Raw genomic sequence first — 26623 nt, 5'->3', positions numbered from 1 at the left:
AGTCCCGTTGAAACCTGCCATTGAGACCAATTAAAACCAATTGGAACTAATTGAAACCAATTGATAATTCAATTGGTTTTCAATTGGTTTCAATTGGGAATTCATGCTTCTTATTCTTCGCCGTGTGCTTGACCTATAATCTTAAAATCGCTTGGCAAACTGAGTCCAAATTTCGACTTGTTTCACATGCAATGACGAGCTTGCAACCTATTTTGATCAAACTACGGTGGGTGAACTTTCAGAAGTCAATGGGACATGAGGGTTCCAATGAAAGAGCTATATATAGTGATACCGTATATAAGTCGGGGTGGATGTGCTTTTCGTTTAAACAAAAAAAAGGATTTTTTTTTAAACGATTTTCGTTTACAATTCCATAGGCTAAAATGTATGGCTGCTGACTCTGACGATAGGGGGCGTTGTGAAATGAGATTAAACGGAGCTTTATGATGAACCAATGAGTAAGCCTCGCTTTTTTCAAGGAAGTGCCGGTGGATATATGCGCCAAATGTGGTTCTCAAACTGCAAAAGATCCCTACTCTTGGAGGGGGTAGGAGAAATCAATTTTACGTCATATTTTTCCAGGAAGTGTCTGAAAATGCGCCTATTATGTGGTACAACTTGCAAATCCCGTTGCAAATGCTTCCGCCCAGAGGCTATACCCCCGCTTGGTCGCTCGATCTGTCGCAAATTCGCTCCATTGTTTTTCATATATTTCACCCCATGCGATTATTTTTCATTTAGACCTAGTTTAAATATCATAAGATAAATTTAAAAACATGCGAATCTAATCCCTTACTAGTAAGAGATTAGATTTCCTATTGTTGTTATACCGTCAGCCTAGACGTGCAAAATTCTCCTTTTCCTTTTCGATTATACGATTTAGAGACACTATAGGACCCATTATTGGTGGCTATCCTCCTCTTATTGGTCGTGTGCTTTCAATGAGCGATAAATACTCGGATCCGTGAACAACCTGAGAGGAGATCACATTCAAATGTTCTCAAATTAATTTGTTAAAGAATTTGATGGGAACCGCCATTTCCTCCATATTACGCCAAGAATGAACGTAAGTAAACATAGATTCTATGTAACTCGGCGTCGGAGCTCCTTGGAAGTTGGAGTTAGCATTGACTCTATGATTTCCTTGAGTGGCCTAGGCTACTCCAGGAAGCTCTGATGCCTAAGGCGTCGGCGTCGGAGCTTCCTGGTAGGGAGGCCAATGCCCAAATCTAACTTTTTAATTACTAATTTGTTTATAATAAAACAAACATTAAAAGAAAGCATTTTCTTTCACTAAGACAACTCACCCATCTGCCGACTCTAGAATTTCCATAAAATAGGAGATATCCAGCTCTTTTGTAATTAGAGTAATTAAAGACCGCCAAACTTCGGACACTTAACAGTAGGGCCCTAGGCTCTAGCCCTAGGGGCGCTGGTCCGAGAATGAGGATCGTCTTCATAAACGAGGATCGTCTTCGTAAACACGGACTGATGCGTCCTCAAAAATAAGGACCGTCTGCATTTTTGGAGACGTTTCATATTTTAGATTGGCACATTGGCGATCCAAAAAACGGATTCTGCAATGATTTTCTTGATGCATTTTACATTGACATTGTACAGAGGCCTTCACATTATAAGCAATAAATCCTTGGGAAGACGGACAACCCATAAAAGTAAATGGTGAACTAGGGTTATTTTCCCCCAGGGAATCCATTTTTGGCATCGCCAGCAGGCCGTTCTGTAACATGAAACCCCCAGAGCGCTGATGAAAAAAAACGTCCTCGAAAATGCAGACAACCCTTATTTTTGAGGACGCATTTTGTCCTCGTTTATGAGGATATCCTTGTTTATGAGGACGATCCTCATTCTCGGACCAGCGCCCCTACTGCTTAAGACAAACCGGGGGAAAACATTAAATTCTTTTTTTAATTAGTGAAAGATCAAATATACTATTATTGTGCAAATACTGTTTATGTATGTCATGAAAAGAAAATTAGTAAAGGAAATGGAAAACTAGAATTATTTACTTACCCGCCGAACCTTTTTTCATGCCAAGCTTCGGACGCACTTGCTAAGCTTCGGACGTTCATTTGTAGCGCCCGTATAACGCACGTATAGCGCATAGCGCACGTACAGCGCACGTATAGCGCATGCGCTATAGTGCGCATTCATCGGAGGTTTGGAAACCGGATCAAAAATCGTTCGACGGGGGTAAGTTTGACTGCGTTGATTTCATGAAAAAAATATTATTTTCTCGTTTTTGGTAGATTTATTTTAGGTAGAACTATCAGAAAGGTGTTTTTAACAACACTCACACAATATTTTGGTGCTAAAATCTTACGAAAGCGCTATTTTTTCGTAGTCAAAATGACACTCAATTTTGCCTGTCCAAAGTTTGGAAGAGCGCCATCTTCTGGTAGGAGTACCTGTATAGTACCCCTAGGTCCGTGGTAAACGGCCGCCATTAGAAAAATTTCGCGATAGAGTGAAAAAGTATCTCATAAGCTCCCATAATTTTGGCAGAAACCACCTGAAATATGCCAAGGATTTGTTTTTAATCGATATATTGGAGGCTCTATACCTTAACTCCCCTGTTAAGGAACTGTAAAAATCCAGGTAACCTGAAATCTGTCTCTGAATTCGATGTTTTTTGTGAGTTTTGCAGACGGCAACCTGCCCTAACTTTCTGTACTAACGATGTAGGTTAGTAGTAGTATCAAATGCATGCAAGTTACCCGCCTGAGCTAGGCTCATATTTTGCGTTCGAGCCGTTGAAGTAATTTTTGTCCGAAGTTTGGCAATGTCCGAAGTTTGGTGGTTTTACTCTATAGGCCTTTCAATCTACGCCTGGCCGTACGCAAGAGCCTTGAAACAATCAATTTCATGGTCCCCAAAATTACGTTGAGAATTAGACGGGCCCGAGGGAATAGGCGCATCATTGCCCTGACAACAAATTCAAAACTTTGCGCGAAAGTACATTCATCATCACCGGCTAGCCTTGAATCGGTCGCACACACCGAAACCGCAAGCCGCAATACAGGCTGAAGTTGAAATCGAACCATCAATGTATGTACGACAATAACTAGATCCACGAGTAAAAAAAAGAAGGAAAGAACTAGATTTAATTCATTAATATTTACCTTAGATTGTTATTCCAATGACTTGATTTCCTCATGAAGCTACAAGGGGACACCACCAGAAGCTGTATAAGCAAAGGAGCAACACAGCCCTAAGTAGGGTGTCTGATCGCGCACCCGATGTTGTGTGCTAAAACCCTTCCCATAGAGATTGTACGCATCCCTATGTGGTCTACGTGCATTGCGCGACCATGCAAAATTGGTCAATGATTTTATGAAAAAATTTGAAATTTAAACCTTTATAACAAATGATCCTGAAGGTGAAACTCATATGAAAGAGCAGGTTTTTCTCCATATTCCTCATAGAGGGCCACCCCCAGAATTCTAAAAATATCTTGGTCAAAACAGCGATTGAAATGTTGTTTGCATCCTACATGTAGCTCCAAAATTTGCCACTTTCCTGAGCTGCGCCCCCGCGGCTTAAGTAGGGCTAGACGTAAGGATAATATCCAGGTGCTTTTTTTTTCGCTAGCCCCAAGGGATCATTTGTTACAACAGTTTGAAAATACCCTTCCCACATTTTTGGAATCAGCTAATTAGGGAGGCGTGAGCTTTGCTCAGTCCAAACCATGGTTACATCGCGTAACATCTGCGCGTATAGTGAATGAAAGTATGGATGGCCTTTCGCACCAAAAAACCCGGAAGTGAATACACGTTATAGTCAATGGCAATATCGCGGAGACAACGTGCACGTTGTCTCCGCGATATTGCCATTGACTACAACGTGTATTCACTTCCGGGTTCTATGGCGCGAACGGCCACCCATACTAGTCAATGGCACATATCGCGGAGACAGCGTGGCTCAAGCTGCAAGTCGGGCATTGGCATGGCAACATGCGTACTATATGCATACGCTTGCATATCGCGCGATACAGCTGTTTGTCTGAATTTAGCAAAACAACATCACTCTTGCGTGGACGTCTTTTTTGTTGATTTTGACCAAAATGATATGAATATACCAGCGTTTTGGAGGGGCTGTATCTTTTGATAGAAACATTGGCGAGACTTGAAATTTGAAATGTATTATTCTGATTACATTTTTTATTCAAATATCAAACAAAAATGGTGAAAAACGATCCCAAATCGAAAATTGAAAAATCGTTCAGACACCCTACCCTAAGAAGAAACAGCTTCAGTCAGAGAGTAGTAGAATCCTGGGGGGTGTTTCACAAAAATCCTAAGTAGAACTTAACACTAAGTTGGACTTAAAAGTTATGGACAGCCATTGGAGCCTTAAAACGAAATATATTCAAAAGCAGAAATTCAAATATTTTGGACTTTTTATAAATTCCACATCCAGAACATGAACTCTCCTTGATGATAGAAAATATAAATGATTTGAATCAACATTTTATGCCTTTCAAAATAACTTTTACAAAATATTTTCAAAGATGCTAATGGCTTTCCATAATTTTTAAGTCCAACTTAGAGATAAGTTCAACTTAGAATCTTTGTGAAACATCCCCCTGGAATAGTCTTCCTACATCTGTCATCTCCTCATCCTCAATCACTTCTTTCAAGATTAGATTGGACAAGCATTGGTCCTCTCAGCACCAAATGCTTCCATAAAATTTATATGTGCGTCCACCCCCCATGCTAGCAAAAATAGTTCAGGTTCATTTTTGAACGAAGCACCACTCAATGAAATGACGGGAAGTTTCAACAGGATCACCTCACACTTCCGTATACTGATGAGTATTAGACCTCTATAATTTCAGTTTAGTGTACAAATCAACTACATGTAGAACGACCTCCAAAATCCAAGTCATAGCGAGATCCACACATTAATCAGGAATGATACTATGTACATATATGCATGCATATATCGCATTGCATGCGTACTTAACTTAGATCTGTCTCTCTGTTTAGCTATACGTAATACTAACTACATGTATGTATCATCGACTACATCATGACCTTTCGTCGACCCCTTTCATCCACTTCTCAATCGGAGTATAGACTGCTCACGTAGATATTTTTTTACTGAAATATCTTTTTTAACATTTCTCATGCATGATTTACTGCACAAGCTCGACACTCGATATTAGTGCTTTGAGAATAAGGTACTGTGTCTGAGACTACAAGAGATTTGTCTGGCGTGTGATGTGGACCGGAGCTCATACATATTCATATTATGATGTCGCAAGACTTCTATTTTGGGCTTGAACAATTTTTCTTCTCAATTTGAGATGGCTGTAGCTATCGGCCTCAAACCAACGCAAGATTGACAGAAACATCGTACTCTATCTACCTTCGAATGTGCAGTTTGTAAAAATCTGTATTTAAAAAGATATAATCTTTTTTCTTTATATTTTCTAGTTGTTAAAAGTGACATTTGTGCATATCTAATATGTTAATCTTTATCAAAAGTTCTTTGATATTAAATTGATTCCATATTTTAAGGCTCTACCTTCAGTCATTGAGAAGGATTTTAGTGAGCTAACCTCCGCGCCCTCTAGGACCCCTTTAAACCAAAGATTTTTGGGTTCGAATCCAACCTTAAGTATGTGGAAGTGTGGATGATGTGATATTGGGGTTTTATATTACATGTTCTTGTAAAAAGTCAGGACATCCAACTTTATGTATGTTGTGTATTTTATGTATTTTATCATCATTTTATGTTAACGTCCACTGAAACTGGGACAGAAGACTTTGTGCCACAGTTATTACATAACTATGTAGGATAACTTAATCTGTCCCTGGCATTCCAGTGGTTGCATTATCTTCATCTTTACATGTTTATTGTCTTTTTCTGATTCTTTATGTATTCGCTTTAATGCCGTGTAAAACACTACTACTACCACTATTTCTACCACTATTACTGCCAACTCGGCGTCAAGCCAAGTCCGTGGGAAAGGACTATCATTTAACTGCGAGGTGCAGTTGAAGGCGCCGATTTGTGCTAGTGAACTTGTCACAAATAATAACAGTGTCGTTTTTAGAAGAATGTGTAAGATCATTAATATAAATTAAAAACAGTAGAGGACCTAGGATAAAACCTTGTGGTACGCCATGTGTATAATAGAAGAAACTACTACTACTAATTCTACTACTTCTTCCACTATGTTCTACTACTATACATTTTTAATATATTGGTAGTGCTCAGAGTATGATTGATTTCTCACAAGAAAGCTTTGCTTAATTATCTCCATTTGCAAGAATATGCTGTAAAACACCTTTGTTTTCTCGCTATTTTCAGGGAATGTAGGCTTATAGCAAGAAGCAGATGTGAGGACTTTGAATTCAGTGCAGCCTGCAGATCTGATGGCAGCAGAGACTGTTCAGTCATTCCCAGAAGTCAAGCAAGAAATGGAGAGAGGGACACTTGATCATCACCAACCCACGTATAGAAGTGTAGCAGAAAGTGTCCATTTAGTCCCAGAAGATATTTTCAAGCAAGTAGCAGAGAGAGAGGGGCATCAAATCCTCTCAGAACAATGGATAGGAGTGCAGCAGAAGGTGTTCAGTCAGGCCGAGAAGATATGATCAAGCAAGTAGCAGAGAGAGGGCCCAGAGGGGCATCAAATCCTCTCAGAACAATGGATAGGAGTGCAGCAGAAGGTGGTCAGTCAGTCCCAGAAGATAATGTCAAGCAAGAAGTTCAGAGCAGGACCTTGAGTTCACTGCGTTCTACAGATATGTGCATAGAAACAACCCTCGGACATACTAACAAGCAAGAAATGGAAGGTAAGACCTCCAGAGATGAAACTGCCCCATCAGTCCCAGAACACAGTATGCAAAAAGCAGAGAGTTGGACCTTACATACTTCGCCAACTCCAAATAGGAGCTCAACAAAAATTATTCCATTTGTTGAAGGAGTTCTCATCAAGCAAGAGGTTGATAGCAATGCCGTTCATTACCTGTCACCCATGAATGTATTCATTCCGTCAGTCATAGAAGTTCTCATCAAGGAAGAAGCAGAGGCCTTCTCAACTGTTGGAGAGGAAATCAATCAGCTGCCCCTCGAAACCAACATCAAGCAAGAACCTACAGAAGAAAGTGAAGAGGAAGGTGTTCCATCAAGTCTAGAAGGTATTACTTGAATTGATATTCCAGTGAAACCTGTATACAAAGACTGCTCAAGGGAGGCAAAAAAGTGGTCATAATAAACAAATGGTAATGTAAATACAGACGTTCAGAATTAGGACATGACTGGCAAGGCCCCTTGGGCTCTCTTGAAGCAATCTGTTAAAGTAGACACACGAAGAATCAAAAGTGTTTTGAATTGATGCAAAACTCATATCATTGAGAAGGGGAAGCCTTACTGATCAAATCCAACAACTCTCCTCTTCAAAACATGTTTGGGGCCCGCAGTAATCAACTCTCAAAAATGTTAGTTTTGAGATCCAGATTTTCTGCCTTTAGCGGTCCTTCGTGGAGCGTCAATATTTGTGACGTCACACACGGGACACGGCTGGCTAGCTGCAGACTAATACACACGCGACTCCGGTACCGAGCTGTTTTTCCAGTGTGTGACGTCACTATTCAGAGCTCGCTATGCCCGTGTGTTTGGCTTATGTTCAGGGGCGCTTGGGGGTCTAAGAAGGGTCTTGAAAAATTGCATTTTACGCCTTTCCATGATATCTATATGATTTCTCAGCAAATCATTCATGTTTTTCAAGAGAAAATCTTTCCATCCATATGTAATTTGTTCTAATTATCAGTTGTTAGTGAATTTTCGTTGTGTAGTTCTTTTAAGTGGTGCTAAAAATAATGAGAATTTAACTGATGATATGTATCAAGACACAGTCAATGTGAGTTATTCATATTCACTTGTCCTGGTTTTCCAACAAAATCTTCTAGCAGTCTCTAGTCCCTTGACATTTAAGAGGTTTCAAGTATCTACTTTATCAGCTATTAAACACAAAGTGATTGTGCATTGCAGATCATCAGAATGAAAAATACTAAAGATACCTAATAAATCGCCTCAACAGCAATTTTAAACTTACTAATTCTTTTCCATTGAGGGTGTGACTGCCGTATTTGTAAGTGCAGAAATGGACCAATGAATGTGTTTTGTTTGCTGTGATCTCCTTGTACACGTACAGATGGAACTTGAAGGACTGCACTAACATTTAATAAAAAAAGACTGATTTTAAATAATTTGACACTAATGATTTATTTCAGGTAAAATCAGTCATGAAGTTGGTAGTACAACCCATAATCCTGTGTCAAGTACTGATGGAGACGAGGAATCTGAACATTCTACTTCAGAAGGTAGGTTTAATCTATAGTACAATGAGGTTTTTTAAGGCCTGGTCAGACCACATTGATAATGATAACGAATAAACGATAAAGTATATGTGCATATTGCAAGATGTATTTAGTGGTAAGACCTCACCAATTTTCACCAGAAAAATTTTAGTTGTGTCAGTCAAACACTGTTGTCACTGCTTCACTTCAAAGAAGTGCAATTATTGGGTTACAGATGTTATCGTTTCTGCTTGCTTCAAAAAAAATCATTGGCCGAGCAATCCCAATAGCAAGATGAAATAGTCGAGGCAGGCTCATTAGCATATATCGTCAATGTCTGACTTACATCTGCAACAAATTTCAAATACATTTTCCATTTTCATAACAGAACGATTTGGGAGCAATTTATCGAAGTAGTCATCATTATCTTTATCAATGAGTTCTGATCAGGACCTATCACCATAATCTGCTTGCTTTGATATAATTCAGTTCATGCAGATGTTAACTCATTCATTGTCAGACTTCATGCATCTTTATAGCTCAAGCTATGGTCACAAATCAGAGCGGCAACCGACCGATTAGTAGCCTGCCCAACAATCTTTGGAGAAGTCGAGCAGGCTGTAGAATCCCAGCGATGCCCTGTCGATTTCCCGTTGATTGCTGGTCAATTTTAGGCCAAGACTGAGCGAAATCAGGGAGCTTCTCCGGGCGGCGTCCCGTCACTGACCGGTCACTGCTCGGTGCCGGGCCGTTCGCCGGCTGGGTACCGACCTAATCGTACGATTTAGGTAAAAAATCGAAGCCGCTAGATCAAAGGCTGCCGAGTCCTGACCAATTTTGGACTCGCCTCCCAGTGACCGACTGATCTCCCAGCGGTGACCAGGCGGTGACTGCTCGACGGCCGTAATTAACTTAAATCGCTCTATGGCGAATGCTCAATTAGGTCGGCACCCGGCCACCAGGCTTAGTTTAGGCGGCGAGTGAAAGTTATCAGGCGCCGCCGGAATTTTAACTCCGCGCTTAAACTTCAGCAGCGACCGAGCGACGCCCTAAAAACAAGGGGTGCCCAGGCGGTCGCCGCACGGTTGCCACTCAAAGGCATTTGATACTATAAACCACAGCATTCTCCTCAAAAAAATGTCACACTATGGAATACGTGGGTTAGCCTTGCAATGGTTTGAAGATTATTTGTGTAAACGATCACAGTTTATACAATATAAAGACAATGGCCCGTATTCTGAAGTCGTGTCTATATTAGCCGCCACGTCTTAAGTTAAACAACTGTTTAGTTTGACACGACTTAGACAGGACTTAGACGTGAGGTCGTGTCTAAGTCCTGTCTAACTAAATTTCGTATTCTGAAGTTGTTTCTAAGTCTCGTCTAACTAAACAACTGTTTAAGTCCTGTCTAAGTGGTGTTTAACTAAACAACAGTTTAAGCTCTGCGCAAGTTGTGTTTAACTCGTAGTCATGACTTCTGCGCATGCCCAGTAGGCGTTAATTCTGACGAAAGACCCAATGCGCATGCGTGCGCGCACCGGATAAATAAATTAACGCACACAGCTACCGTATATAACGTTGTATTAACCGCCCTCGTGTATAAACCGCACCCCTCTTTTTCGCCCTCAAAAAAAAAAAAAAAAAAAAAAAAAATGTTTTTTTTTTTTTTTTTTTTTTTCCTTCTATTTTTTTTTTCGCAAGCGGGAAAAAAAAAAAAGTTTAAATTGTTGATGTTACTGGCTTTTACGGAACGAAAGAAATGAGTGCCACTTAAATATCAACAAAAAAAAAAGACGAATCGTGGGTTGGGGAGAAATGAAAACAATTAAATATCGCCGATTTTACTGGCTTTTATGACACAAAGTAAGCCGACGAAAAGAAAGAAATGAATGAAGAAACTGATTGCAGATACCCCCATGGCAGCATTTGAGGACAAAATGAGACAGATCGAAGGGAGGGAAGCGACAAGAGGCATGCCGACGGAAAGCAAGAAATGAATGAAAAAAATTGCAGATACCAACAGCGTTTGAGAAAAGGAAGAGACTTCGAAGAGAGAAAGCGAAAACAAACGCTGATATTTAATAAGGCATTTAGAATAAGTAAGCCGACGGGAGGATAGAAAGAAATCAATGCCAAAGTAAAGAGAACGAGAGAGAGTGTCACGATTAATTATCGCTGATGTTTAATACAGCTTTTATAACTTAAGTAAGCCGACGGAAAGAAAGAAAAGAGAGAGAGAGAAAGAAAGAGAGAAAGAGAAAATGGGAAAGCAAAAACAATTAAATATCGCTGATGTTTGATAAGGCTTTTATAACAAAAAGTAAGCCGATGGAATGAAAGAAATGAATGAAGGAAATGAATGCCGATAAAAGAGACTGATCGAGAGAGAAAGCGGGAAAAATAGAAGTGAAAGGACAAACAAAAGTGTTTATTTTGGTATCTTTCTTGATCATTTGTGGCCCTGAAAAGGGCCGTTTGGGTGTACCGGTAGGTATTCGGTTATTTAAAACCCGTAGAAATCCTCTTCGTCGGAGGAGTCCTCGAAGATTCCCCGTAGCTCTCCATCCGATGCCTCGTCGTCGTCTTTTCCGTCGTCGCTGTCCTCCCAGATGAGATCGTCCTCAGTCCCGTCGAGGTTGTTTGAGATGCTGGTCTTCAGGAAGGAACGCCTCACCATCTCGGTTGGGATCGAATCCCACACGTCGGCTATCCATTGGCAGATGGTTGGCAGATCCACCTTGCGTGTCCGCCCCGATTTGGTGTGAGTTTTCTCCCCCTCCATCATCCAAGAAGTCCACCGCTGCTGCAGGCCGCTCTTGAAAGGCTTGTTGATGGAGACATCAAGGGGCTGCAGCAACGATGTCATCCCCCCAGGGATGATGGCGATGTCGGTGTTATGGTGCCGCAGGACGTTCTTCGTTGGCTCCGACTTGTGGCAACGAAAGGCATCAAGGACCAACAGACTTCGCTTTCTCGAGATGCCGCCATCTCGCCGAGCCCACACCGTCCTAACCCAGTCCTTGGTGATTTCCTCGTCAAACCACCCCTTCGCCTGGACCCTAACGATGACACCTTTCGGGAAGGTCACCTTAGGCATTGTTTTGCGCTTAAAAACAATGTAGGGAGGGAGCTTCCCCCCATCAGCCGTACAGCAGAGCATAACAGTGAACCGATCTTTCTCGTGACCTGTGGTCACCACCGTCACTGTTTTCTCTCCCTTCTTGGAAACGGTCCTTGCCCGTGGCAAGTCGAAGGTCAGCGGGGTTTGGTCGGCGTTTCCGATACGGCTCAGCGGGTATTGATGTTCTCGCCTCTGCCGGATGATGAAGCGCTGGAAGTTTGTGATTTTCTCGTCAAGGTCGTCGGGAAGCTTCTGGGCGATGTGAGTGCGACGGCGGATGGACAAGTCATGGCGACTCATGAAGCGATGAGCCCACATCCGAGAGCTAGGGAAGTCATCGATACCGTCGGCCTCAGCAATGCACCGTGCCTTGATGCAGAGCTCGACAGTTGAAAGGGCGAGACCCTCCTTCCGCTTTTCGTGGACCCACTCGACCAGTTTCTCCTCCAACGATGGCCACTTCGCAGTCTTCCCTCTCCTGGCTTTCTTCCTACTTGGCATCGCCTTGATCTTGTCGATTCCCTCTCGCCAACGCCGAATCACCGACTCGTCAATCCCGTGCTGCCGTCCTGCCGCTCGGTTACCAAACTCTTCTGCATACCGGCAGACGGAGAGTTTGATGGCCGCTGAGAATGATCGCCTTGCAGGCATTGTCGCTATGGGTAGTACGATTGAATCACGGTGGTTGATAGGTAGCTTGGTGGCAGATCGATGAACTTGAATCCGGAGAGAATGATGTCTTTACCGATGAGAGTGAAAGAACGCATGATTAACAAGGCAATCATCCCGTCTTATATACTTTTCGAGCTGGAGATGGTGACAGCCAAGATCAGTCATCAAAGGATCCGCGAGCGATATCAATGGACACCGCTAATGCTCATCCTTACAAAGGAAGTGATTTAAGTAGCGAAGTTGTTTTCTTGTGCGCATTGTTTAACGAACGAACAATAGATTTGGTTTGGTTTGGTTTAGTTTGGTTTAGTGCAAAAGAACAGCATACAAGCAGCTCGCAGGCTGAAAATGTTCAATTTACAAACAAATACAAAATATAGAGAGATCTAAACATACGAAACTCATCTCTCTTTCTTTATAAATTATATAAAACCCGGTATTTATCCATATATGTACCTTGTCATACCGGTACTCGCTTCTTTTAATTTTCGATTGACAGTTTAAAATAAAGCTATTATGACACATCAGTTCTCTCTCTTTAAAAAATATATAAACCCCGGTATATATCCATATACCTTATCACACCGGTACTCGCTTCTGAATTTTCGATTGACAGTTTAAAATAAAGCTATTGTGACACATCAGTTCTCTCTCTTTTAAAAATATATAAACCCCGGTATATATCCGTATACCTTATCATACCAGAACTCGCTTCTTTTAATTTTCGATTGACAGTTTAAAATAAAGCTATTGTGACACATCAGTTCTCTCTCTTTTAAAAATATATAAACCCCGGTATATATCATACCAGTACTCGCTTCTTTTAATTTTCGATTGACAGTTTAAAATAAAGCTATTATGACACATCAGTTCTCTCTCTTTAAAAAATATATAAACCCCGGTGTATGTCTATATACCTTATCAAACCGGTACTCGCTTCTTAATTTTTCGATTGACAGTTTAAAATAAAGCTATTATGACACATCCGTTCTCTCTCTTTAAAAAAAAATATATAAACCCCGGTGTATGTCCATATACCTTATCGTACCGGTACTCGCTTCTTAATTTTCGATTGACAGTTTAAGATAAAGCTATTATTATTATTATTAACAGTGACAAATATTAAGCTACTATTTCTTCGATTTGATTGAAGAGTTGTAATATTTTTGGTAGCCGACAGAAATTATTACATTTATCGAAAAGTAACCCTTTTATAATTTAAAAAAAAAGGGCGCCGTCTCCGGCTCCACCAGCGCAACTAGCTTGGCGGATATTGTGCAATACATACCATGGCATGCTTGCATGTACAAGTACCGCTACGATTTGCAATCAAACAGAGCCAGTGAAATGTGTAAGAAATTACTTATCGCGCCGCAAATATAATGCTATTGATTGCAAGGTAGATTAATCCGTCAAGAAATAGATATGGTCTACGGTTTATTATGTTCAATTAATCGAGGGAAATCACCATGTTGTAACGGTGTGTAAACTTGGGTCATCATTTAGTACCGTACATGACGAGATCGACATGCATTATAATTATAGCACGTAGCCAGGCACGCTGACGACTTCTTGCTTTCTACGTATGATATAATATCGATCATTGCCTTACCTGATTGATTCCAGATGACCATTTAATTCATATTCGGTGTTTCCTCTTGGTTGTGACTTGTATAAAAATGATAACCGAGCACCCCCCCCCCCCCACCCCCCTGATAATACACCTATCGGTAGATATCACCAAAACATTTTGCTCTGATCTTTGACTCGTACCATCTTATCTCCTTAAATTGCATGCACATTTATTCCACATTTCAATTTATGTACCGTAGGTTTCAACAAAATAATTACCGTATTTTCCTATTATCTTTCATTCTGTTTTTTTCTCTCTCTCTCTCTCTTTGAAGTTTCAATCCATCAATATTGTACCGTAGGTTTCAACAAAACCATAACGGCATTTTCCTATCATCTGACATTCTGTTCTTTCACTCTCTCTCTCTCTCTCTCTCTCTCTCCTTGAAGAAGTACATAATATACGTGTCTTCATTTCAATCTATAATCTACGTTTATAAGTTTGAAACATACCAAATGTAGTCTAAGCAATCTCTTCTTCATGTTCTTCTCACTGTCATTAACAGATTAATTCCCTCTCCCTCTCTTCTTTAAGTTCATTATCGCATTTCAATCCATTTATCACATGGATCATGCATATAGTTCTCAATTTGTTTTAAATATGTTCGCCACATGTCATAAAATAATTCTACTGTTAGCATTAATATGAAAGGTTTCTCATAATGGGGTTAATCATCCTAATAAAAACATTATAGCTCTATTTATTATGTCGAGGCTAAATTGCTCCAACCTCGTGTAACTCAACAATGCCTATCGACTTCCGATACCTGCAAAATAATGATAAAAGAAGTTGTTAGAATATTCTTCATATTATCAATAAAATATGAAGACTAAAATTAAGATTCAAAGTTATCCCTGATTCACTTTAGTACAGCGCATCGCGCCAGGAAAAAAACATGTCATGATAAACAAGCGCATTCTAAAAGCAGTAACGATATCAAAGCATGCGGTTGTGAAAGAAAGCCTGCTATTGTGTTAGCTTGATCAATCGAGCGGGACGCACGCCGGCGGACGTGGACAGCCATATCGTTTTATTGTTATTGGGAGATTAACTCAGCCCAAAAGGTCGGTGAGTCTTAGCGATGTTTAAGATGAAACAATGGACATCTCGGACAAAACATAGGGAACATTTTGACTTGGATAGTGTCAATCAATGTCTAGTACATGTTATCTCTTTTGTCCTTCTCTCCAGTTGGTTACGGATTAAGAGGAGATCGGACTTGTCTGGGCACGGGGACGGCTAGGGGTGGCTTCGGTGCGCGATGGGCTGCCAATACCCGCTCTAGATAGCGTGGCTTCTCGGCCAGAATGTGCCGTCTTTCCACTTATATTTTTATCAAATTTAGTTTACATATTAAATAATAAACTGGCGTTTTCATATCATTTGTTTATAACATGCTCTAACCACCAATGGAATAAGTAAAACAACATTAGTAGAGACGGACTTCTCACAATTTGCAGCATGATTTATGTCTGTAACGTGTATAAACCGCACCCCCAACTTTTGATGTTTACCGGCGGTAAAAAAAGTGCGGTTAATACAACGTTATTTACGGTAGCTGTGCGCGTGCTGGTACCATGGTGATGTGATTGTGACGTAATGACTGGACTGCATGTACTTTGTGTACGTACGTACGTAGTTCACGTACTGTACACTGAGTTTGACAAACACACTACTTATCAGTGCCTCAGTGCTCGGAAGAACCAGAAAAGAAACTTCTCCAATAGAATGGTTAGTTTATTATAGATTATGAAATTTCCAAGATGTCACCAGTAGATAAGAATAGTTAATATTATCGAGAAAAAAAATTAGGCTACACGAGAAAAAATCCTGCAAAACGTATTTGAAATTTTAGAGAATGCACGTACCATCGTTCTCCCCCGCAAGTTCAGGGTCAGCAAGTGGAGTGTACTGTCGACATTGAAAAGCAGCAGAATCGCGCCCTTAAACAGGACTTAAACAATCCCTCGCAGTTGTCTAAAGTTAAACAGGACTTAGACAGGACTTCGTGTTTAACTTTATTTAAACATGACTTCAGAATACAAAAAAAGTTAGACACGACTTCGTGTCTAAAGTTAGACGGGACTTAGACAGGACTTAGACAACTGTTTAGTTAAACAGGAGTTAGACACGACTTCAGAATACGGGCCAAAATGTCTTTGAAATTGAATATAACATGTGTCTCTCAAGGCTCCGTTCTTGGACCAACATTATTTTTACTATATATAAATGACTTACCTTACTCCACAAACTTTTTCAATTTCAGATTATTTGCTGATGACTCAAATCTTTTTCATACTTTTAATCCTAGACAAAAAGAAATTGATTTAGAAATTGTAAGTGAAAATTTAATGAAGGTGCAGGAATGGTGTAATGCAAATGAAGTCACAATTAACCTACAGAAAACAAACTATATGATTATGAAATCCAAAGGTAGATCAATAGACAAAAAGGGATCTGTGAGAATATCAAGATCAGATATTAAAGAGGTATCTGTTGCATCATTTGTAGGAATTGAAATTGATTGTCACCCCTTTCATGGAAAGAACATATTCAGACAATAAACAAATGCGTAAGAAAGAAAGTAGGTATTCTGTTTAAACTGAGACATTTTGTTCCCAAGAATATACTTGTGTTATTATATAAGGCTTTTATACAGCCTCACCTCTCTTATGGAGTAGAAGTATGGGGGAGCACTTACAAAAGTAATCTAAATTGTATATATTTAAGTCAAAAAATGGCAATGAGAGCAATTACATTCAGTCCACTTAGAACAGACTCCAAAGTCTGAACATTTTAGATATTTTTCAACTTCATGAACTTCTTGTATCAACATTTATGTACGATTTGGTAAAAGGTTTTGTACCACACTCTTTAGTGGATATTGTCAGATGATACAGCACAGATATGCAACTAGGAGAAAAGAAAGTGGCTTACTTTATCAACCAAAATGTAAGACAACGCAAGGGCAATTTTGTATTTCGTTTGTAGGAACAAAGCTGTGGAATGATATGCCAGAAGAAATTAGATTGAAAACATCAAGGTTATCTTTTCGGAGACATCTTTCCACCTAACTTCTATGTAAATGACGTGGGCTCAATCCCATTCCCATCCCCCTTCGTTTTTTCCTTTTATATTACTTGTCTTCCTTTTATATATGTATACACTTCCTTGCTAACGATTATAGCGGCCTTAAGCTTTTACAGGATTTGTGCATGTACGTACATGTGTATGATTATTTTTATTAATACATCCTTTTCATTTTCATGAACACATTGATGATTTTATTTCTTCAAAGATTTGTCTTCTTTCATCATAATGCTTTAACGCTTAAGCTTTTTTATTTTTATTTTTTCATTTTAGTGAAAAAAAGTTACATGATATTGTATTATTTTGTTGTATATATGTAAATACAAAACAAACAAGTTTTACATTCATATGTAAAAACAAATTAACAGAAAAAAATCTTGCCAAAGAATGGAACTAGGCTCGACTAGCACTTGTGCAAACTTCTAGTTCCCATTAACAACTTCACCTAAACATAGTAATAAACATATTTACGTATATATCTTTTGTACATTTAATAGTATGCAGATGTATGTCTAAAAAATATCGTTTTAAAACCATTACTGTTCAATCAACATTACTCTTATGTTATGTATACATGTATCAGTATTATTTTTTTGCATTGTATGATTGTTCATATGTACTGTCATTATTGTGATGTGTTGTTGTTAATAAATTCAAATTCAAATTCAAATTCAAATTCAAACTCGATGCCCGGGCAAAATTGGCTCAAAACTCGTCCCCCGGCCTCCGAGCAGTCTACTTTTTGGTGTTTGACCATAGCTTAAGCTTGTAGCATGTCCTTTAGCCCACTCTTTCCAAACAAGTAATAAGAAAGAAAGTGCATCTTGCCAATTACCATTTGTCTTTTGTCTATTTTGCATCCACTTACCGTAATGGACTTAGGGGTGACCACTACAAATTAAAAAAAAGACAACTCTGAAATATTGTGTATTATTATAAAATCTTTTGAATAAACAAGGTGTGCTTAGTTGTATGCCGGTGGGGTACTTTGGATTGAGCAGTGTTACCCTGTTGCAGCGTCCACCCCGTCATATTCTTGTGAACGCTCTATAGGCCACATTTCTCAAGGGATTTTTTTGAAAATTTCAATGAAGGTGTATCTTGTTTTAATCTACAAGCCTATAACTTTTTGGTGATGCTGCCTCCAGTGTTCCGTCTTTGATAGGGTCAAAGGTCATATTTTGATAGATGTCTTGTGTGCACTCTCTTGCGTGCGGTCTAACTGCATCATTTCTTGACAAGATTTCTTTCAAATTGAGTATGAAAGTAAACTCTTTGCCTCTATACTATTTTTGGTGATGCTGCCACTAGTGTTCTGTGTTTTATAGGGTCAAAGGTTATATTTTGGTGGGTGTCTAGTGTGCGCTCTTTAGGTCATATTTCATGACGGATTTCTTTCAAATTTTGTATGGAGGTGTTTCTTACTACAGTCTACACACCTATTACTTTGGGGCGATGCTGCCCTCATTGTTCCGTCTTTTATATGGTCAATGATCATATCTTTTATGCTCTCTGTCACATTTCTTCACAGATTTCTTTCAAATTTTCTGCAAAGATGCATTATACTCTAATCTACACATCTACACTTTTGAGAAATGCTGCCCTCATTATTCCATGTTTTATATGTTCAAAGGTCATATGTCTTTTATGCGTACTAACTGCCACATTTCTTGACGGATTTCTCTCGAATGTTGTATGGAGGTGTGTCCGAGTATAATCTACAAATCTTTAGTGTTTGTTGATGCTGCCACCTGTGTTTCGTCTGTTATAGGGTCAAAGGTAATATTGTGGTGGATGTCTTTTACACACATATTATTTCGGTGATGCTGCTCCTAGTCTTGACCATAGGGGGTCTTTGCCCCTAGGCTTCGAACTTAAGGATGACACAAATTCGCTGTCACTGCAGGGGGATACATTGCATTGAGCACCAATACAGATTGCGATATTTCTAGTTCATGTGGTATACTGGTAGTGGCAACCAGCTCAAAAAACCAAGCATGATATTTGACTTTGGCCCTCCACTTATTACTTAAAAAGGTGAGTAGGAGGCAATAACATGTGATCTGTTTCTAGCATAATTATACATGTAGATGGAACCATATGGTAGTTCAAGAATTTTTGGGGAACTTTTTTTGCAGGGTAGGCATGGTTGGAAACAAAGATGCATTGTCATGTGGTGTCATTTGACCAATTAGACGGCCTACATGCTTGAACCCATTGAATCCATTTTGGCATATTCATCTTTCTCTCGGAAGTTCAGAACATAATCCAAAAACTTCTGTCTCAATATGAAGTGACAGGACACTCATGTAATTTCTTACACTGTATCTGAGGTTTTGATGACATGAGCTTTCTCTTTCTCGCCACCAGGTGATATTGTTGACAAAGGACAAGAGACGGTAGAGAGTGGAATGTCAATCAACAGTGGAGGTAAATCTCATCTTTGCTCACATTGCGGCAAGGTGTTTCCCACAACAGATCGATCCAACATTCACCTAAGGATACATTCTGGAGAACAGCTACATCAGTGTCCATGTTGCATTAAGAGATCATGTCAGGCCAGTCATCCCCATCTCCACTTGAGATCACATGCAGAAGAAAAGCCATATGAATGTTGCTATTGTAAAAAAGGATTCTCTCAGGAAAGTGTACTCAATCAACATATACTAATACATACTGGAGAAAAGCCAAATGAATGTTGCTATTGTAAGAAAGGATTTTCCCAGAAAAGCCTCCTCAATTGTCATCTACTAGCACATACAGGAGAAAAGTCATATGAATGTTGCTATTGTAAAAAAGGATTTTCTCTGAAAAATAATCTTAAACGTCATCTCCGAACACATACAGGAGAAAAGCCATATGAATGTTCACACTGTAAGAAAGGGTTTTCTTTGAAAAGCAATCTCACCCAACACCTCCTAACACACACAGGAGAAAAGCTATATGAATGTTGCAATTGTAAGAAAGGATTTTCTCGAAAAAGTGCACTCAATCGTCATATACTAACACATACAGGAGAAAAGCCATATGAATGTTGCTATTGTAAGAAAGCATTTCCTCAGAAAAATAATCTCAAACGTCATCTCCGAACACATACAGGAGAAAAGCCATATGAATGTTCACAATGTAAGAAAGGGTTTTCTTTGAAAAGCAATCTCACCCAACACCTCCTAACACACACGGGAGAAAAGCTATATGAATGTTGCAATTGTAAGAAAGGATTTTCACGGAAAAGTGCACTCAATATTCATATACTAACACATACAGGAAAAAGCCATATGAATGTTGCTATTGTAAGAAAGGATTCTCTCAGAAAAGTGCACTCAATCGTCATATACTAATTCATACAGGAGAAAAGACATATGAATGTTTCTATTGTAAAAAAGGTTTTTCTCTGAAAAATAATCTTAAACGTCATCTCCGAACACATACAGGAGAAAAGTCGTATAAATGTTCACACTGTAAAAAAAGTTTTTCTCACAAAGGTAATTTCATCAGACACCTACGAACACACACAAGGGAAAAATCATATGAATGTTGCTACTGTAAGAGAGGATTTTTACGGAAAAGTGCACTCAATTGTCATCTACTAACACACACAGAAGAAAAGCCATATGAATGTTCACACTGTAATAAAGGGTTTTCTGAGAAAAGAAATCTCACCCAACACCTCCGAACACACACAGGGGAAAAGCCATATGAATGTGGCTTTTGTGAGAAAGGATTCTCTCAGAAATATGTACTCAATCAACATATACAAATACATACAGGAGAAAAGCCATATGTATGTTCACACTGTAAGAAAGGATTTTCCCGGAAAAGTGATCTCAATCGTCATATAGTAACACATACAGGAGAAATGCCATATGAATGTTGCTATTGTAAGAAAGGATTTTCACGGAAAAGTGTACTCAATCGTCATATATTAACACATACAGGAGAAAGCCATATGAATGTTCACACTGTAATAAAGGGTTTTCTGAGAAAAGAAATCTCACCCAACACCTCCGAACACACACAGGGGAAAAGCCATATGAATGTGGCTTTTGTAAGAAAGGATTCTCTCAGAAATATGTACTCAATCAACATATACAAATACATACAGGAAAAAAGCCATATGAATGTTCACACTGTAAGAAAGGATTTTCCCGGAAAAGTGATCTCAATCGTCATATAGTAACACATACAGGAGAAATGCCATATGAATGTTGCTATTGTAAGAAAGTATTTTCACGGAAAAGTGTACTCAATCGTCATATACTAACACATACAGGAGAAAAGCCATATGAATGTTGCTATTGTGAGAAAGGATTCTCTCAGAAAAATGATCTCAATCGTCATATACTAACACATACAGGAGAAAAGCCATATGAATGTTCATACTGTAACAAAGGGTTTTCTCAGAAAAGTGTACTCAATCGTCATCTACTAACACATACAGGATAAAATCCATATGAATGTTGCTATTGTAAGAAAGGATCCTCTCAGAAAAGTGCACTCAATATTCATTTACTAACACACACAGGAGAGAAGCCATATGAATGTTCACACAGTAAGAAAGGATTTTCTCAGAAAAGTACTCTTCACCGTCATCTCCGAAAACATACAGGAGAAAAGCCATATGAATGTTGCCATTGTAAGAAAAGATTTTCTCAGAAGAGCGTACTCAATTGTCATCTACTAACACATACAGGAGAAAAGCCATATGAATGTTCATACTGTAACAAAGGGTTTTCTCAGAAAAATGAACTCAATCGTCACATACTAACATACAGAAGAAAAGCCATATGAATGTTGCTATTGTAAGAAGGAATTTTATCAGAAAAGTTAATTCTCATCTCACTATGACTATACATAGAGGAGAAAAACCATATGAATATTTACACCGTAAGAAAACATTTTCTATGAAAAGTGTACTCAATTGTCATATATAGTAACACATACAGTAGAGAAGCCATAAAATGCACCCAATGTGAGAAAAGATTTTATCAGAAAAGCAATCCCATTGAGTACGTACAAAGACACAGTTCACACTGTAAGAAAGGGTTTCTCTGAAAAGCGTTCTTAAAGGTAATACAGTCAAACCTGTTTTAGCGATCACCCAAGGGAAACACAAAAAGTGGCCTTTGTAGACAGGTGGTCTTTGTAGACAGGTTCCTTTAGTACATGATTCAATGAGAAACCTTTTTCAAGGGAAACAACAAATGTGGCCTTTGTAGACAGGTGGTCTTTGTAGACAGGTGGTCACTAAAGCAGGTTTGACTGTACATAGTTTTGGGAAATTTTGAAAATTGGGTGGATAGGGATTCTTTACAATTTTGATGTATTTGGATTCCCCTGTGGATGTAGTATAAGCACTAGAAAATTTAGCCCCTAAAACACTTTTCCATGAAAATCTCAGAATATGTAGTTGTGATATATAATTTCCAAACAGGAATAGCTAATCGGCCGATTTTAGTCAAGAAACATTGTTTTATAGCTTAATTAATATCTTGACCTTGAGAGGGAGCTATAAAACATTATTTACAATTTCATAACTTTAGACTCGATTTCAACCGCGACAACGATGACTGCATATTGTAGGGTCGCATATGCTTCCAATATGTTCATTTGAACCAAATTCATGACCCCATACAAAAACTTTGTATTACCTTTAAAGGCATCATTTAACAATGTTAAATCTGAGATGCATGGCCCTAAGCGTTATCAGTGTCTGTGATATGATGTGAAATTGATGCCCTGAAATTATTGGGCTTCAAAGTGATCGAGAAGTGCCTCAAAAAAGTAATCATCTTTGAGTGACGGGTTTTACCATACTCATTTTCCCCAATAAACTAGTATTATAAAAACTTTAGGAAAACGTTTTTTGAAACTTTGATTTCCAATCATAAATGTCTTGATAATCAAACAGGCAATCGGCTTGTAAAAGTCATGGGGTCTGCGCGGTGCCGCGTTTAAGGGGTTAAAAAACGTCCATTTTCAAGAAAAAGAGTACTTTTTCAAAATCCTGCTGTATGCGTTTAGGGATATTTTGCTAGACCCCGACTCTGACTTGCTGCTTGCCTACCGGTAACTTTGTACATGTGTTCCTCAGGTATTACCGGGCTATACATTTATATTTTGTTTTGAATAGTAGAATAGTAGCTGTTCATTGTATATTGTGTACTTTTTGTATACACTACATGTACGTATTTATATAATATAGACCAAATTTGAAATGTACTTCTGTTTTTCAAAGAAAGGACTTATGATTGGCTGATGGCTGTGTATTAAACCCATTTGGAAGTGTACAGGTTGATGTTATTCCTTTTCTATTGAAATACATTTTTATATTGTGAATTTTACATAAAAAGTGCAGTTTGATTCATTTTATATGATTGTCAACAACTTAAATGGTAATCCCTATCGCACTTCAAAACGCTCACTCGAGGGGTTACAAGTTTGCAATACTTGTTTAGGAGTAAAATTTTGTAAAAAACCTGTTAAGGGTGTGTATTTTGGCTTGAGAAGAAATCCTTGTTTATAGGAGGTACGTGTCTGGAAAACCTGTGGTCATGCGTGCTTACAGTATTTCTACATGACTGAGACCCCTGGGATAACATAAAACCCTGTGTATATAGGGCTCGCACTAAACCCAAGTAGTAATTAGCTACAAGTAGTACAGTGGGGCTTTAAGTAATATTTATTTATTTATTTATGATTTTTTTTCAACAAGGTAATTTTATTCAGATCCCCTGGAAGACTGCTAGTGGACCTGCTTTTCAAGGTAGCCCTGCATAATACAATAACAGTATACAAACATATGTATAGTAATGATTGTAATGATTGTAAAATTGTACATATACATGTGAAATATTAAATTAAACACATATCTTTTTAGAATAATACTATTTGAATCATACAATATTTATTATCAATTATTTAAAGAAATAAAAAATACTGAAACTAAGAAAACCACGCCTAAAAAAACAAGTAATGGTAGTCTCCTCAACAAGACATTTTACTGTTCACTGAGAAAGCATTTATGTTGTAATATTAATTTTGGAAGCTCTTATGTCTTATTCATCAAACTATTCACCATTCATCAAGACAGGCACTATATGATCACAGATGTGAAAAAAGCAAGACACAATTACATTGCAATTGTATACTATATCTTAAGAAGAAATAATACAACAACAGAGCGATTTGCTAGAAGTAGGAAAAAAATCATTTAAGCATGCAAGTATGATAAACTCATGAAATCTTTAACAAGAACAATGAACCTGAGAAATCTACAATTGATTATACATGTATTTAGAGTTTTCTATCTGATTCCTTGAAACAAACATAATTTAGATATTCAGCCACTTAGCTTATAACTTGAAGAGAAAAAATATTTCTCACCATAAGAAAAAGAAGAAAAAAAAGAAAGAAAAAAGCAAAGGCACAAACACCATCCCTTTTTTCCTTTTCAAATCAACAGCTATCTATTATTCTTGCTGGGTTATATAGTGCAATTTTTTTCATTCAGATTCTCTTTACACGGTAACAACTGCTGAATATTTTCCAAGTATACAGCATCAAAATTCAACATATTCATGACAATTTCTAAATTTCTGATTTGAAAAATATCTGTAATAATGTTGCAAGATTTTCATTAAGTAAACACATTTTCATGTGAATATTCTTCTTTTGCAAAAGTTGTCAAGGCTTAGAGGGTTCTATCTTGTTCCACAAAAACAACATTCAGTTATTTAGCCACCCTGATTTTAAATTGGAAGAGAAAAATCATTTTCTAGTCATAAACATTAAAAACAAAACAAATACACAAACTGCATATGCAAGGAGTCATAATCCAGTGAACTGCAACACTTATGTTAATGTCTAAGAAAACATGCTTGCACCATTCCTGTTTTCTTTTCAAATCAACCGTGACTCTACAGCAATCTATTATTCTTGTCGGAATGTATAGTGCAAATTATTTTCATGCAACAACTGCTGAATACTTTCTAAGCATACAATATAAAAATTAAATGCATTCATGACAAGTTTAGAACATCTGATTTGAAAAAAAGCTGTAACAAGGTTTGCACGATTTTCATGTGACAGATATCTATGTGAGTTTTTTTTTTTCTTTTTTCAAAACATTTTTAAAGGTTTACATCAGATTCCTTAAACAAAAGTAATTTAGTTATAAAGCCACGATTAAAGTAGAAAATAATTCTGCTTTTCAAGTTATAACTTGAAAAGCAGAAATTTTTTATTTTCTACTTAAAAAAAAACTTAACAAGGGCACAAACAGCACATGTAAGCAGTCATTATCCAGTGAACTGCAATACATCTAAGAAAACATACAACATTTATTTTCCCCTCTTCTTTTCAGATCAATTCGTGTTTTTTCTCTCCAGTAATACCAATCATTGCTTGAGAGCAGATTTAAAAAACAAATCATGTATACTGTCTAATGATAATGTTGCATATGCAACCAACATACATGGTACAATTGATTTGTAAACTGAGACAAAGATGAAATGCAACAAGCCATTTCTAGTGATATTTCGGGTAATCATTGTACACCAAATTAAGAGGGCGCTGCTCAGTGGCGACCAGTTGGCTTTCTTGTTTTTGTAGTAAAAAGTGAGTTAATTTACTGTTTTTGTACGTTCACGTGTCGTCTTGTTTCTCGTTATCATCTTTAATATGTCTGTACACGTCTGGTTTGTGTCATGGATTACTGCTATCGTGATAACTATACTTATATCGCCCAAATGTTATTGTTATGGTCATGGAAACCGGATTTCATATGAACCCAAGTTCATGTATGAGCTCAACACAGTGGATTCTCCGGGGTTCCAACCGCCTGATTTACCGGCCTGGGTGCCCCTGCGAGGAGACCAAGATGAAAACGTCAGTTGTGCACCGAACCATAGCCGACGTAAACGAGGGAAGAAAGGTGGCGTTAGACAACGCGTGCGTCGCCGTGGCAACAAGCCCCCATTACCGACTATCACTATGGCGAATCTCAGATCTATTCCTAACAAAATCGATGAGATAAGAGGCCTAGTAGGATACAATTGTGATTTTAGGGAGTCTTGTTTATTATGCTTCACCGAACATGGCTCACTCCATCTTTCCCGAGCGACGCTATCGACATCGACGGTTTTCAGCTCATCCGATTGGATAGATCACAGGCAACGACACAGAAGTCGAAAGGCGGCGGGGTATGTATCTACATGAATGAAAAGTGGTGTAGAAACTTTACTATCAGATCTCAAGTATGCGAACGAAATATTGAACTTCTATGTATATCATTCCGGCCATTCTATCTCCCACGTGAATTCGGACAAGTCCATATCCTGCTTGTATATGTCCCTCCCGATGGAGATGCAGAGAGCGCATCAGCTACGATTGCGGACACGGTCAACTCCCTAGCAACGGCATCCCCTGACGCACCAATCATGGTGTTAGGGGACTTCAACCACTGTCGCCTGGAGAATACCCTACCGAACTATCATCAAGTTGTCGACTGCGCAACACGAGGAAACAACGTCCTGGATCGATGTTACTGCTCTATACGGGAGGCTTATAAGGCAAACGTACGTCATAGTATTGGCAAGTCAGATCACCTTACCGTGCATCTTTTACCAAAATATAGGCAATTGATCAAAAGGGAGAAGGTTCAGATAAAGAAAATCAAAGTGTGGGACAAAGTTGCGTCTGAAAACCTTCAGACATGTTATGACATCACAGATTGGGATCTACTTATTTATAGCGCTTCAAACTTGGATGAAGCAG

General features: G+C 38.5%; 1 protein-coding gene across 1 annotated transcript; it reads left to right on the top strand.

Annotated features, from left to right (window-relative positions):
- The first annotated feature begins 474 nt into the window (after nucleotides 1–474).
- LOC100891755 (zinc finger protein 436) lies at nucleotides 475–20299 on the top strand. Its single transcript, XM_030975440.1, has 4 exons — nucleotides 475–1066; nucleotides 6337–7169; nucleotides 8265–8354; nucleotides 19217–20299. Exons 2-4 carry the CDS (start codon nucleotides 6575–6577, stop codon nucleotides 20185–20187), a joined length of 1656 nt encoding a protein of 551 aa, XP_030831300.1. The 5' UTR covers nucleotides 475–1066; nucleotides 6337–6574; the 3' UTR covers nucleotides 20188–20299.
- Nucleotides 20300–26623: the final 6324 nt, after the last annotated feature.

The sequence above is a fragment of the Strongylocentrotus purpuratus genome, unplaced genomic scaffold (genome assembly GCF_000002235.5).
Source record: "Strongylocentrotus purpuratus isolate Spur 01 unplaced genomic scaffold, Spur_5.0 spur5_contig_867, whole genome shotgun sequence".
Classification (NCBI taxonomy): domain Eukaryota; kingdom Metazoa; phylum Echinodermata; class Echinoidea; order Camarodonta; family Strongylocentrotidae; genus Strongylocentrotus; species Strongylocentrotus purpuratus.
Note: the sequence above shows the minus strand (reverse complement) of the source record. Positions and strands in the feature narration are given on the sequence as shown.